At 39.5% G+C, this 16090-nt stretch overlaps 1 protein-coding gene across 1 annotated transcript in view; it reads right to left on the reverse strand.

The window, feature by feature from the left end:
- The window catches only part of spon1b (spondin 1b), a 118239-nt gene that overhangs the window by 25209 nt on the left and 76940 nt on the right, over positions 1 to 16090 (reverse strand). The window contains exons 7-8 of the mRNA XM_026172776.1: positions 5946 to 6010; positions 3013 to 3214 (exon numbers count right to left, since the gene is read on the reverse strand). Of these exons, the coding sequence (XP_026028561.1) occupies positions 3013 to 3214; positions 5946 to 6010 (267 nt within the window). The remainder of the gene's footprint in view (positions 1 to 3012; positions 3215 to 5945; positions 6011 to 16090) is intronic.

Genomic DNA, 16090 nt, shown 5'->3' on the forward strand with positions numbered 1-16090 from the left:
CAAATGCTACAGCAGCAACCTCCCTGAACAGGGTCCAGTAACCATCACGGTGGCAGACATCCAAGAAAGGCAGGAAGAGTTGGACAGCACCAGGCCCTGACATGGTTCAGCCAAAAACCTACCTCAGTACCACATGGCAGCTCCTGTCAGGCATCATAGTGACTAAAGGTTGTCAACAAAAGAATTGTGGTTACTGTAATTTATGCATGTTATGTATCTGCTTAACGCAAGAGGGGGTGTGACACCCTGACATATGAAACATTTTAAGTATGCTTTCTAGTGGGGATTTATGCTGAGGATTGTGATGGTGTATTTCTTCCCACACGTGTGTTTAATAAAATCATTGGTTGTTTGTCTCACACCTCAATCACAAATCGGGACAATGATCAGGCACATGGCTACAATACATGAGCAGGGCACAGAAAGGAATTGGCAAGAATACCAGAGGAGCAAAACACTGACTGACCAACCTGTGCACTGCCTGGATTGATTACAAGAAGGCCTATGACTCAATGCCCCTCACCTGGATCCTGGAATGCCTAGAACTGTACAAGATCAACAGGACCCTAAGAGCCTTCATCAGGAACTCAATGGGGATGTGGCGTACAACATTAGAGGCCAACTTCAAGCCCGTAGCACAAGTCAGCATTAAGTCCGGGATCTACCAAGGAGATGCTCAGCCCCCACTGCTGTTCTGCATAGGCCTGAACCCGTATGAGATCATTAACAAGACTGGCTACGGATACTGACTGTGGAATGATGCAATCGTAGGCCACCTCCTCTACATGGATGACATCAAGCTGTATGCCAGGAGTGAACGAGACATCGATTCAGTGAAGGTAACAGTCGTCCCAGTGGTAATCGGAGCGCTAGGTGAGCGACTCCCAAGCTAGGCAAGTGGCTCTACCAGATCTCAAGAACAACATCCGAGATCTCTGTCCAGAAGAGCGCAGTCGTAGGAACAGCAAAGACACTGCGCAGGACCCTCAAGCTCCCAGGCCTCTGGCAGAGGACCCGAGCTTAAAGGATAGACCGCCTGCAGGAGCGAGAGGGGATTTTTCTTTTAAATATAATGTATCAAGTTCAAGCTTGGCAATGTTGGCTTATTAAATGACCATGTACAAAAGACTCTGTTGCCTTGGTTACTGGTTGAATTCATATTATCCTCGCATTTGCTAAACTGAATAGCTTTCTTCCATCTGCTTAACGTCATTTCCCTGCTTACTTTCTCCTACATGTCCACTGGATTATCTAACTAAGACCAAAATGTAAAAAGAAAACCATTTTCTTCTTACATTTTGGTTGAAAAAAATTTTTTGTATAGTTTATGAGAAAGTGTCTGGAAGACTACGTTCCTCCATATGTCTGCATGTGGGTGGCAGGAATTCAATGTCTGATGTACAGGACGATGCATTCATTATCTCGTAGTAAAACTTCTACAACAATACATTGTTTTTACCCAAGAAGACATTATCGGCTTGGAATGTGTGCCATTTAAGGACAAAAAAAAAAACAAAACAGCAGGGTCTAGGCAATGCATAGTTACATATATTACTTGTGTTATAGCCCACATTTTATACAAAGGCTGACTCATACACAGAATAAAAGAACATGGTTACAAAAATAGCTCACTACTGCTCAAAGTTACATGTTTTTAATGAGGAAACTGTATACTTTGTGTATACTTCCTTTTGAAAATGGTGAGTAAATTGACGACACTTTTATTAATGTCCCTAATTTTATAACTTCGAATACACGTGCATATACAGACAAAAACCTTGAATTATATGAATGTGAGTGTCAGTGTCAGTTAGAGCGCTTAGGTAGAGACTATGTGATAAAAGACTAAGAAGAAACACTTCCATGTTTACAAAGTAACAGACGTGAGTTGAAAGAGGACTGGTTCTATGTAAGTGAGGTTTTTGAAAGGTATTTACCACCTCCACTCTGCAGGGTAAGCTCCTTGCTTATTCATGAGCTTGTAAACTATAAATAAATCCCTTTAGTCTCCAAACGGTGGGTTAATATGGATGAGCACCTTTCATTCCAAAAATGAAGAAAACTAAAGAAGTCTCTCAGAGTAACAGACAGGTGAAAGTCGAGAGTGCTGTGATGTGATGAGACAATTTGCTATAAATTCTGTTTAATGCCAGCACAGCCGCACAGCACTAAACCTTCTAATAACAGGCAATAAACAGTTTTATCTCTTAGAATTCACTTGAAGATATTATACTGCGTAGTCCATCTGATCTGGTGTTAAAAATATATGTAAATATTTGGTCTGGTCAGAACATCATGGAGTATTACACCATGTCTAGAGGTATGCCACAAGCTTGTCTGCTGGAGGTGCAGCGTGCTAAGAGTGGAGCCTACATGCTGGACCCCATGTTGATTAAAGAAAAGTTAAAGATTGATCTGCCACATTTTCCCTCCTGCACGAGCTGATGTTGAGCATTTGATGCTACATAAAAAGGCATATTTCTTAAAGCTAATTGTCCCATAATTCCTTAATGATTCCTGTGGCAGTTTTGTTAAACTGTGACAAATCTTCGACGCCTCTTCTGCCTGTCGCACTTTACAGGTGTCTTCTAGTGGCAAAAACGTTTGAAATAAATAGAAAGGTTCTCCGAGAGTGTTTTCAACCAAGGCCAATGCCTTATTTCACAATTTTAGCGAAAATGATCCAGATACTCAGAAAATTTTCATGGGATGAAATCACCTCAATCGGGGGTGGATGTCGCTCAGGAGGTAGAGCAAATCACTTGCTTATCGTAACGTTGGCGGGTCGATCAAATATCCCTGGGAAACATACTATTCCCAAGTTGAATGTTTGCAAATGTGAGATACACTTACATAGAAAAAGTGCTTGTATGAATGGGAGAATGAGGCAAGTTGTATAAAGAGCTTTGAGTTTGCATTTGCATCAACAGTTATTAACTTTAGCCTGGCACCTTTTATGTGATCTTGCTAACCAACAGCAAAGATCACACTTGTAGAATCAGGATACACCACCTCATATGTGACGCCACTGTCAGTGCCTGCATCCCACGGGATGAGGTCTGTCTCCAGTCTCTGGACCCAGCCACACTCCTTGGTACAGAGGTCCTCTCCTGACAGCCCCACATTCCAGTCTGGGCTGGGCCCGAGCATGGTGAGGAAGGACATCAGGTGACGTGTCCGGTCTACGGAAAACTCTGCTGAGGGAGCTGCTCGCCTAGGAATGGTGGTGGAGAAAGAAATCACAGAAGGTAAATAATTCAAAGCATATCCTAAGTACTACTGTAATGGCAGAGCATAATAATCTCATCATTATATCCAACATTCAGCTGTTGCAGTTTCAGTGAAAAACAGCCAGTTTTGATGTCATGACCTCTGATCTATGCTGCACTGCTAATTGCTCGATAATTGAGGCTCTAAAATGTCCAATTAGCGACTGAAAATTGCTCATCATTACATATTCGCTTTGCAAGTCCAAACGGTAGTGAAAGCACTAAAGCTACTCTGATTACAATAAAGTAAGCAATTTGAACTTTCTTTTAAAAAGACAAAACAAATCTTCTTAATTATCATGTATTAGCAGAGACATATGTGCAAACACAAATATTTCAGAATCACCTGACAAGTCTGCAAACAAAATACAACAAAATGAGCCAATGCTTCAGACGCCCAGTGAGTGTGTGGAGGTATAGCTGTGCAAGCATGTGTGCGAATGTTCTCATTAGTAAATATAATAGTGGCACAATATATCGCAAATGACAGACAACGCTAGGAGGGGTAATTAAACAGATGTTTAGTGAAAGATACAGTACATTAGTGTGTGTATGCGTGTGCGTGTGTTCATGCTCATGCAGTGCTGAGGGCTACAATTGTGATAAGTTTCTAATTGCTCTTGAACTAATTCCAAAGAGAGCACAGGATGCCAGAGTGTGGAACTATTCAAGTGAGCCTGGCTTTGGAGAGGCGCATAAAGAAAACCGTCATAAAACAATTACGAGTATGTTTATTAAAATGTATGCATTACATTACAATAGTATCTGAATTTTAATTATAATACAAAGTTCACTGAGTGTGTCAGAAATGAAACTTTTAGCCAACGTTTAGATACTTATCCTGCAAATTAAGAATTTAATACTGCTCATCAGGAAGATTAGCTTTCGTTTTTTTGTCATTTGCGGAGAGGTCACGATGTCTTGAAATTGCCACCTGGTAATCAGTAACAAAGACAGAAATATGAATCTCGTTCCGCTTTGTCTTTTGAAGACAAAGAAGTAAATCAATAAAAACTAATTCTTTGCTGCGTTGCTTCAAACCAGATAGATTATTTTATGCTTTACAAAACAGACACTTTAAAATAATTTTGGCTTGAAGGAACAATCTTTTCAATTGGACAGATTGATTTAGGGCCTAGAAAGTAACATATTTTTATAAATTTACAAAACCAGGCATTTCAACTACAGGAGATGCAAACTGCCCTGCAAAACAACGGTGCACCTACCAACAACAGTGGCCGGAGTTGGCCAAGCCAAAGATACATAAACATGGGGACAACATTTTACATTCAGGAAAAAAAACATGCAAACGGCACTATTATGTCTGGTTAAATGTTCCCTAGCAAATACTGCACGTATAATGTACGAGGAAGTGAGATTAATGGGCTAGTGAGATTTGTCTCCTAATGGAGACTCCCTTTAAACTTGGCTAACTCAACATGATAAATAACGGTAAACACATAACCCAGTCCCAATTTTGGCTTAATATCAGCTCCAAGCACCACATTTTCACTGCTTTCTTTCCTGGGGACATGTTGTAAGATAAGTATATATTTCCTGGTGAAGGAATACACATGCTACCTGGTAAGCCACACATTAGTATCAACACAAATGGAACCTTGCAGCAGGGCAAACTGTATTAGTCACAAACAGATGGTATAAAGGATGGATGGAGCTTCTGGTTTAAAGGTGAAGCCAACACGGAAGTGGCTAAAACCTGACAGCCTTTTATTGGCCACCAGGTGGCGATACCTGTGGCTGCAAAAAGACTTTCAGTCCTCTAGAGCAGCAGTCCCCAATCGGTTTAATGTCAGACAATATTTTCACGGACCGGCCTTTATGGTGTCGCAGATAAATACAACAAAATAAAATGATACGACCAAGGCAAAAACTGTGGTGCTGTATTTTGTAAATATAATAATAAATGCAAATTCACTGTGTAATTGTGTAACTTTATTAGCAGCGTCCTCTTGTTTTGTTTTCGCTTGGTCCAAAGTTGCTGCTTTCATTCTACACTGCTATTAACTAAAGGTAGGCCATCTATCAGCAAGAAGAAAAAAAAAACAATAAATACAATTAATTTCACTTTGATCGAGTGAAGAACTAAATTGATTTCCACTGTTTTGAATTGAATGAATCAAATAGCCTATAATCAATGTTCAAGTTTCGATTTTTCCACTCCAACGTTCAGCTTTCACACAAACAGTAAAATAAATATGTTCACTTGTAAACTCAAAAGATTAAGAATTTTCTGCAACACTGTTCTCTTATTTGCAACCAGTGTTGCTTATTGTTTTTAAATTGTTTGACCTTCTTTATATCGCCTATTGTGTCTGAAGCGCTCCATCTGTCTATTTTGTAGAGAAGAAGAGTCAAACGTCATATTAACCCAGATTAACAAAAAAGGTTTAAAAGTCAATAACTATGTTCAGGATACCCAAGGTCTCTGATTGGGGTTCTTTTTTTATCATTTTGTCAGCTAATACAATGTTAAGGTAAATAATAAATAATACACAAATAATTAGGTAATAATAAAGTAAAATAAAAACTTTAATCAAGAATTTGATTTTATGGCTGATGTTTCACAGGTTCAATTTAAATTTTCAATATTTCCAACCACATCTTTCCAAGATGCATCTCACCCTTGAGCAAAACTGACACTGTAGATATACTTACAGGTTGAAAGGCTGCCACGCAGGCCACTGAGCCTTCGTTTTAATGACGGTCAGTACTTCATCTCCCTGCAGAGCGAAAGATAGAGAGACATTTACAAGAAGTCATTTGTCACTAAATGGATGACTGTAAAGGGACAAAAAAGAAACATTGAAAGAGAAAAGGACAAAATTGACAAATTGACATGACTGAGGGTGAGTACTCCCATCCAAGGACAGCAAAGCGTATTCCACTTTTCAAAGGCTTAAGAGCCTGGACAAAGTGTGTCTTATCAGGACAAAATGACTCGATGCTGTCTTATAATAGCTGTCTGTCATTCTAGCACAGAGCCACACTTTATACTCTGCGCAGCACCCACCACTCTCTATAGTCTCTCGGTAGCATTATGGCCACTTTATGGACCGCGCAACACATTATCTATCATAATGCATCTCATCCAATTATTCAGCCAAAAGCAGGAAGACAAATGATGAATTTAGTGTGGCGCAGCACTTGATTAGAACTGAATTGGAAAGTCGAAATGTGCCCTTTCTGCTTTAATAAGAGCCTTTATTGTGTTTTCTCCACCTCCATCTTTTGTCTCTTTCTCCTTAAAAGACAAACACACACAGACACACACCGACACACACACACACACACACACACACACACACACACACACGCGCGCGCACGCAGTAACACACACACTCTTGTTTTCTCCTCACTGCCCCAGGGAAGAGAGGAAGAGAGGAGGCTTTCAAGGCGACTGTAGAACCTTCAGTCAACCAGAAAAAGGGATTTTTTTTTGTTTTGACATATCCCAAACTGATTCAGGTGTGTGTGTGTGTGTGTGTGTGTGTGTGTGTGTGTGTGTGTGTGTGTGTGTGCGCGTGTATCTTGGTCGGTTGGTTGTTGGGTGTGCGGGTGTTTGCATGTGTATGTACATGGAGGAAAACTGGTGTAGAAGCAAGTGTCCATCTTCTCTTGAGAGTCGCCCGGGGCTCTGTGACTTCTTTGGCTTCAGACCCCACCAACCTCCTCTCCCTCACACACACACACACACACACACACACACACACATACACACACACATATACACACACACACACACACACACACACACACACACGCGCGCGCAGATATTTATATGACTACAAAGAGCCAGAGGAGCGGAAATGCAGTGCCATCTCCAAAAGCTGCCATGATGGACTCAAAAGAGACAGACTCATAAATAGAAGGACACATGAGCCATGAACGGATAACAACACAGGAAGGGCGTCATCCACAGAGACAGCAATAATATATGCGTTTTTTTCATATTTTCACTTGAAGCAAATCTGCTTTTTGTGTTTCTTTCACGAATCCACAGCAGCTCCACAAAGTTCAATTAAAAACAAAAGCTTAGGAGAAAAACAATTTTGTCATGATGACAAAAAAAAAAAGTATCTTGATTGTATAATAGACAACAGAATGCTTTGATTTTATCATCCATCAGCATATTAATACACAAGCTCTCCTCGTTTATGTGGCACTTTCTTCCAAAGTCATATAAGATAGGAAATGATCCATGCTACAGCAGCTTGGTGTGTCACTGAATACATTTTTTCTCTGTTGCTTTAATGAGACACAGAGCAATGACTCATTTCACTTTTCAGTGTCATTTTAGTTTAACTTTAGCTACTGCTCTCACACTGACAGAGGATGGTTTAGGAAAATCCAACAAATCCTCATCACAGAGTCTAAAACAAAACTGCAGTGTCCCCATCAACTGGTAGCACAGAGATATGCAAAAAGGCTTCCATTAGAGCCTTGATACGATGGCAATGGCAAAACTGGACACAGATAACTCTTTTTTAACAGCCTGATAAAGTCTGGATTTGGAAGCCGACTGGGTGGCAATAGAGAAAGCCACAGCGTTTGGGTGCTTTGAGTATTGCCCTTTAATTTGTGTTCGCTCTGTTTAGCTGTGTTTGGGTTTACACACCACAAGCCAAGGAGTACTTTACAAGGATCCACATTTGATGAGTTCAGGGTGACCAAGCCGTCTCACTATTGCCAAAAAACATGGTGTGTTCGGGTGCCAAGTACAGAGAACTGGAAAAACATTAACACATTTAATTACCAACATTTAGGGCCATTTAGTTTTGGATGATTAGGGACAAGTTATAGACAAAAGTTAGTGTCAGTTTGCAAGCAGACCAACGTTTACAGAAGATTTGAAGGGAGAGAACAACTAAAACGTATTCTTACTGATAAAATGACAGTTTATTTGAGTTGCTGACTGGTTACAAATCAGTTTGTAGAAGATTATTATATCTCTTTTATTATAAAAGTTAATAAATACTGTGTAGAACATTTATACATATGTAAGGTTATTTTAAAGGTAAGCCAGACATTTATAAGACTTTTTACTAGTTATTTATCCATGCATACAAAAAGTCGTTGGTTAAGTTTTTCAAAAGATTGGGTTTTTGGTTCAAACATGATGTGTGTTGAGTGAGACTGGTCACACTTTTGCACTTCGTGTGCATCTCTGAGACATCAGCAGCTTGGACTAAATGGAAATGACACAGGGCTCGCTGACCTGGCAAGAGGGATTCTCGTGATCTTGTGAATCGCATAAAGAATCCAGCTGCCTCAGATGGTAATGGGTCAAAATTGTCCAGCAAAGAAGGAAAGAAAATTGCATGTGGCTCATTTTGAAAAGCAGTTTCAGCATCTTTTCATATAGTTTTGCAGACTTCTTATGCCCAACAAGTTGTCAAAATTTCAACATTACATGTAATGTAATAATTCAGTCCAGGCTTTAGGAGACAACAAAGTCGTCTGTGGAAAGGTTGAGGTATTCAACACTGGTGCTGTTTACATAGGTTTTCACACCAAGGAGAAAGTGGGTGAAAGATTATGTACATTATGTACTTTTTTTCTGTTCAAATGACGGATAATAGGCTACTAGTTCCTAATATGAATAAACTAAACATGACTAAACATTTGTCTATGTTTCATCTTTCTTGTTTAAACATGAGAAACTCAGTAATTACACAATTTATACTTTCAAGAAACACATTCTCAGGATAAACATGATGAAGGCAATTTTCTCTGTCGTTCTTTCACCATCTGCCATTACCAGACACTCTGAATGTTTTGGTTCAATTTAGGCTAAAAGAAACAGCACCCTGTTCTTGTGAAACACTCCCGCACATTTTATGGCAGACCTCAGCCAATATCGCATAATGCAAAATGCTTTGTAGAGGCTCATAGGAGATGCAAATCTTCCTGTAATGGTCTTGTTTGTTTATGGCAATTATCGTAATGGCACAAAATGACTGTGATTTAGTAATGTTTAAATGCACATTACATTTTCACGAATGTTTTCGAGGAGAAGAGAAACAGGAGAACAGAAGGACATGGATTTAGAGACGCTTGTTGGGTAAGGACAGAAAACAGGAGGGAAAGATTCTGGAGGAGGAAGAAGAAAAACGACAAGCATTCGTGAAGTGAGACAAGGAGGATGAAAGGAGAGAGATTTTAAAAAGAGCAAGGCAGGAAATGAGAAGACTGAATTTAATGGTGGAAGAAAATGACAATCTGAGAGGCTACGGACAGGATAGAGCTTAAAAAGAGATGCACACATACATTTAGTTTGATTAAAATGACCTTACCTTCATCACACTTCCCTAGCATAATAACTACTCCCTCCATGCTTGTTTTGTTCTATATTACATTTCCTCAGGTTTGGGAAGCCTTTTAAAAACAATAGCATAAGCTATTTGGGGGCAGGTTAAAGTAAAGACTGCTTTGTTTTATTTGAAATTTGTCACTAGCCTAAATTTTTGGTGATCTTGACCGTGCCATGATCATAAAAGATGGATTTTGCTATTGTAAAACAGCATCTCAGGGAGTAGTTTATTGAGGACTTGAGACACAATGAATCAATTCTCTGCACAGTTAAACTAGGCTGATCGCCATCTGATTCTAGGTACATACCGATGTCATGTACAGATATGAGACTGCAATTTAGTTGTCATCTAATTTTTGGAAGGAGAAAATTCAAAAGCAGGCAGCAGGAACAAACAGGAATTAGGATAAGTGAGAAACAAGGAGCAAGGTGGCTGGTGATGAACTAAACAGCCGAAAGATTAGGCCGCTGACAGGTGAAGTGACTAACACTGATTATCTTGTTGCAATGGCATCTGTCAACGGGTGAATTACATTAGACAGCAAGCGAAAAGTCAGTTCTTGAAGCTGATGTGACAGAAGCCCAAAGAAATGGACAAATATGAGAATCTGGGCAACTCTGACAAGGACCAAATTATGATGGAACACCCCCATATCTCAACATGTCAGCATGTAGCTGCTTTGGCTAAATGAGAGGGACCTCCGCAATAGAAGGAAGGTGGTTTTATGGTGATGATTGACCGGTGTACACTACAGACCCAGTGGAAACTGTACTCCAACACACTGTATTCAAGTTTAGTTAAATGCTTAAGTAAATATGTTGAGATGTTCACTGTAAGAAATCAATGTTTTTCACTTTAATATTTAACTTGTCCGCCTTGGATGCCTACTTTGGGTAACCCTTGTTTCTGTTTTCTGAATTGAATGGTTCAGTCATATTTCTGGCCTGATTCCTGAACAAAATAACCGGGTGTTAGTGAGGTTGACCTCTGCTTATACAGCTTACAAGGGCTTCTCTTGGAATGAGGTGGTCATTAAATGGTCATCAAACCACGTCTTTATTAATATATACCGAGGTGTCAAAGCTCACCATTAAGACTACAGGGGAGGAGGTCAAAACCTATCTTTATGGGGAGAAAAGTTAAGAAAGATTCAATTTTAAGTTTAGTATCCTATTTTACTAACCCCACTAATCCTAAAGTAAAGCGCAGGCTAATGAGTTATAAAAGGTCTTACTATCAACTACAATACTGGAAATCGATGAATCCAGTCTCAGCTGGATTTCATGCATTTGAACCAATAATTCATCAGACATCTCAAAACTGTCAACCTCATGTTGACAGTCATCACTGGTGATAACCCCAACTCTCACCTTAGGCCACCAGAATATTTCATTTTTGTTTTTATTAAATTCTTCTTTCAAGTCTTAGCACTGCAGAACAAAGAAAATAATAATTCTAACTGAAATCCATCAAAAACTATTTTATTATTTCCTCTCTCCAAAAAAGTAGAGTTCGGGTAAAAACAAATAGCGTTAGGACAGGGTAAGAATTTGGTTTATTACCTACGATGACCTCCGAGTCTTCATGGCGATAGTTTTAACAAATGCCACTGGTGTAAAAGTACAGGTCGGTTCTCTCTCTGTGTGTCAGGGCTGAAGACAAAACCGCTTGCTGGTTTGTCTAGACTCTAACTTAATTTATCTTTAAGTTAAATTAAATTAAAGCTATCCAGAAACTAACTATTGTTACACTTTGGCTGATGAAAGCTCCCTCCTACAGTCTTTTCATTAGTAATGCAGGCAACAGAAAGGTAGAAGAGACGCCTTTGGGAAGTAAACAGTTAGCAGGTGAATGAATCTTCTCTGCCACAGCCTTTTGTAAATGAATTAGAGTCTTGCTCTGTTAAGCTGCTAGGGTGGCTAATTTTACCACTTAAAATGAGAGTTGAATGGGCTACTGTACTGAAGTGCCAGGGTAACACAGTATTAGACGTCCACACACATACAGGTTGGCTAAAAACATACATGCAGAGAACTATAATAGTTTTATTACAATACATTTCTTCTTTTCGCCTAATCAACATCACAACATTTTTTAATGTCTTCCACATAGATGCACATTTACTCATGTGTGCAAAGTGTTGAACTGAGAACCCACTGTTGGGTGAGCGCTGCTCTGTCAGAGACTCAATGTCATTCGTGTTCTGTCAGACTGTACAGCAGCAGGTGTCACAGCAGTGAAGAAAAAGCTGAGGCCCAGGACACATATTACAGCAAAATTACAAAGATTAGTGAGTGACACTGCTGGCAAACTCTCGGGCACACGGAGCCGAGGCGAGCAGCTTGAGGAAAATAGTGCTGTGACTCACTGCTGTCCATGCGGCATCTGAGCTGTGACAGCAAATATAACGTCTATATCTGGACAATCAGACTGATGGATGGGAAAATGGTGACAGGGTAAAAGCAAGAGACAGCGACGGAGATCTAGAGCGATGCGGACAAAATGGATAAATATAAAAGCAGAGATGGAAGCGCACCCGACGAGCCGGTGTGTTGCATATTTTTACCAAATTAAAAACTGAATGATGAAGGCAGAAGTCGAGAACTAATGTTTCCCATTAGGGCAAAAAAAGCTTTTAAAGTCAGTTCAGCCATCAATAAATAAAACAGGAAATAGCCAGGGGTTGAAATGTTTTTGCAGTATAATAATTAAGAAAATCATCCCACGATTGTCCAGAATGGTTTCTGCAGCTTGCATCACAATAGCTCAATGGCCAAGGAGGTTCATAAATGTTCACAGACTTGTTGACATAGCAGAACTTCAACCTTCAGCCTATACGCTGATGAAGGCTGTAAGGTCTTAATCAGTTATGCCAGTCAAGTGTGAAGATTTGATCACTTACTAAAAAGCTGATGCACAGGGAGAGATGCCGCAATCTTTGCTCATCCAGTGTCGGGTGTGTTTATGACCTTTTAACCGTTTCTCAGAAAGGAGTTTCAAGTTTTGATTTTAAGCATTGGTCTGCCAATGCATCGTTTTTACATTACATTTTACAGCCACATATAATCATCAGCATCAAAAGAAGACACAAACTTTTATAAGACTTTTTCAGTCTTTAACAAAGACTTAAATTCAGCCTAATTTTATAAATCAATACATATTTAACCAGCAAGCAATTTTGTTGTACTCCTGTACTGTTGTATCAAAATGCAAATGCAACCTTTTTGTTGTTTTTTAAAATTATTTTGGATTATGAAATGACTACGATCAGTGCATTCACTTCAGGTACACACACTACTCTCAGATAGCAAAAAGTCATTTTAATATTGCAGTGAAAAAGTGTTTGTCCTGTTTTTTGGCATATTTGTCACATTGTTCAGAAAGTAAGTAAATAAAAAATGCAGTTTTTAAAAAGACAATTTAATTTATTAAGAGAAAATGTTATACAATACAAGTATAGGAAAGAAATGAATCCAACCAGGAATTTCATCTCATTCTCCAACGTGAGAGAAGAAATGAGACGTATGTCAGACAAGTCTTCTGGGCTCGGAAGGAGGGGGAGGAGTCAATGAGCTGGGTAGTGTTTGCTGAAGAAATGTCTCTGAGAAGGTTAGGTTGAAGTTAAAGCATGTATGTAAAGCATCTTAAAATAATCTCAGGTTAGGGTTGTGTCTGCTTTCTGCAAGAAAACAGTTGCGGTACCGTAGCTATTATCTGGAGTCACGTTCCTGTCTACCTGTCCACAGCTCCACCAAAACTAGGTGGGATTGCAAAATGCTCCACTACGTATATATTAGGGGTGCAACGATATTCGTATCGATATTGAACCGTTCGATACAGTGCTTTCGGTTCGGTACGCATATGTATCGAACAATACAACATTTGTAATTTATTTTATCAATTTTCCTTCTGACGATGCTGTCTGTGTTGAGCGCTCAGTGAATCTGTGTTTGACTACTCCGCCTAGGCTGCACTGTCCAGCGCAGATCCACTGAGCGCTCAACACAGACAGCATAGTCAGAAGGAAGAGCGCAGGGCAAGCTAGCGAGACAGAAGTTAAGCTCTCCTTGCAACAGGCAAATTGAACCTCATTCAGATCTGACGTTTGGAATTATTTTGGTTTTCATGTGACGTATGACCCTGAAGGTAAGTGAGTCATGGACTAAAGTAAAACAGTATGTTGGATGTGCCATGCAATGCTCAATTACATTGGTGTGAACTAGTGTGTTAGCGCAGTTAGCTCATTAACGTGTTGGCCGTCTAGCCCCATGCACGGAGCGATCGGCGGTAGCTCGTTAACGGAGATTTGCCGTGTTGTGGCGTTAAGGTCATTTCAACGAGATTAACCTGAATGCACTAGTGGGAACACAACGAATATGACTGCACATTTACGCCGACATCATCCTAGTGCAAAGACAAGTGGAAGCAGGCAAAAAAAAGCATGCATGCTACTAACTTTAGCCGAGTCATTTAGACCGCTGTTAGCACATGATTCTCCTTATGCTGCTGAGAATATAGCCCAGAAGAAGCGGATAGTATAGCTTTTATTTTGGAAAGAGCCATTTCTCTGTAATAAACTCTCTTTTCCAAAGATGAGTGATTCCTCAATCAGATACAGGGCTTGCAATATCGCTAGCCCGACGTCCCGAAGCTAGCAATTTTTTCAGTCGGGCTACCAAAATCTATCTCTTCCCTGCCTGTCGGGCTATTGTAGGAAAAATATATGTCAATGCTTTTGCATTCTTTCAGAAATGTAGCTGGGTACTTATGTCATTGGCATCGGTGAGCCACTGTCAATATGTGACATATTGAAGTCACGTTTGAATTTGCGCTTGTTTTTTTGCTTTCACTTTGCAATCGTGCGAACTGTGTATAGAGAGCGACAGCACTGATCTGTGAGTGATGATAATTTGTGCACCAATTCCTCTGACATCGTCTTATTAATCGTTAGCTTACTATGCAAACATGACAAGTGAAATCTCCCGCAGCAAGCTTAAACATGTGAGAGGTTGATCGCGCAGAGAATCGCTGAGCTTATGTGAGTGAGTGTGTAAAAGCATTTCAGTTCTGCTGAGCCAAATAAGACAGGTCAGGGTGAAGAAGTGACAGCCAAAGAAAAGCTTACCACAAAACGGAGAAGCTATGACAAATCAGACTATAAGGCAAAAAGAAAGTGCAGCTTTATGGTTTCATGGACAAAAGAATTTCTGTGGCTGCAATATGACGAGCTAAATAACCAGGGCTGCACATAAGTGGTCCGCAGGTGCGCATTCGCTGTCAAAATAAAAAACACGCACAAGGGTTAGGGTTAAATTTAAAAACTGTACTTTTGAGTTAAAATATATATTTATAATTTTAATAAATGACAAATTAAAAAGGCATGAACATTTTTTTGTATCAAAAAAATATCGAACCGTGACACCAAAGTATCGAACCGAACCGAACCGTGAATTTTGTGTATCGTTGCACCCCTAGTATATATGTAATGATCAGCTGCCTTTTACAGCTAAAAACAATGCTTGAACCAAAATACATAACCAATCAACTCACAGACAGCTGGGCAGGAACTTGGGGTCATATTTTGATTATATTTTATTGATATTTAGTGTAATTTTCTCACAGACACAGTAATCCTTCAGCACTGATTTCCAAGACAACAAAAAGCTACGAAAGTCCACATTCTGGGGCACGTGGGGCAGAAACAAAAGTCCATGTCCTTTAGGGGATTACTTTTTTTTTTTTTTTTTTTTAACACTTTGTTAGTCCTTTCTGAGTTTTGGCTACACAAATTTGCCTCTTTGGATACTGTGATTATGGGTCCATTGACAGTGACAACACCAGCTGAGTAAACTGGTGGAGAGCAGCTGTGCTTGAATTTTCATATTTGTGGTGCAATAAAAAGGTAGAACTGGAGCCCCGTTGATGTGCAACCCGTTCATCTTTTTCTTTTTGTCGTCTGCTTGGCTTCAGCCCAGCATCTGCTCTCATTTTGTTGTCAATATATGTTTATTTTTGTATTGTTCAGACAACATACAACTGGTACATCTACCAGGTGTTCAGCTGAAATCAGGTCATGTAAATATTTGGATTATAATGCAGATTGAACCAGTTGGGTCTGAAAAAAAAACCAGCCAGTGATATTAGTTGGTAATTTAAAAATGCCAAATCAATCCTACAAAAACAAAAACTAAACTACAAAAAAAATTACCAAAGGTGAAGAAACAAAGATACAGAAGGATCCTAGACTTAAATAACACAATAACCAAAGTGTTTCGAGTAGGATTTTTAAGACTGGAATCAATAAAGATACTTTGTGATTTAAAAATCCAATATAATTTTTTTTTTCTTTAGACACATGAATTAGTCCAGGATATTGGCAAATGGCTAATATTGACCGATATAGCCACCCTCCCCATATATAGGCTCTAGTTGCCATGGCGATATTACACATTGTTTGAGTGATAACGTAGTAACATAAAATAATGATCC

This window comes from Astatotilapia calliptera, chromosome 7 (assembly GCF_900246225.1).
Source record: "Astatotilapia calliptera chromosome 7, fAstCal1.2, whole genome shotgun sequence".
In the NCBI taxonomy this organism is placed as follows: Eukaryota; Metazoa; Chordata; class Actinopteri; order Cichliformes; family Cichlidae; genus Astatotilapia; species Astatotilapia calliptera.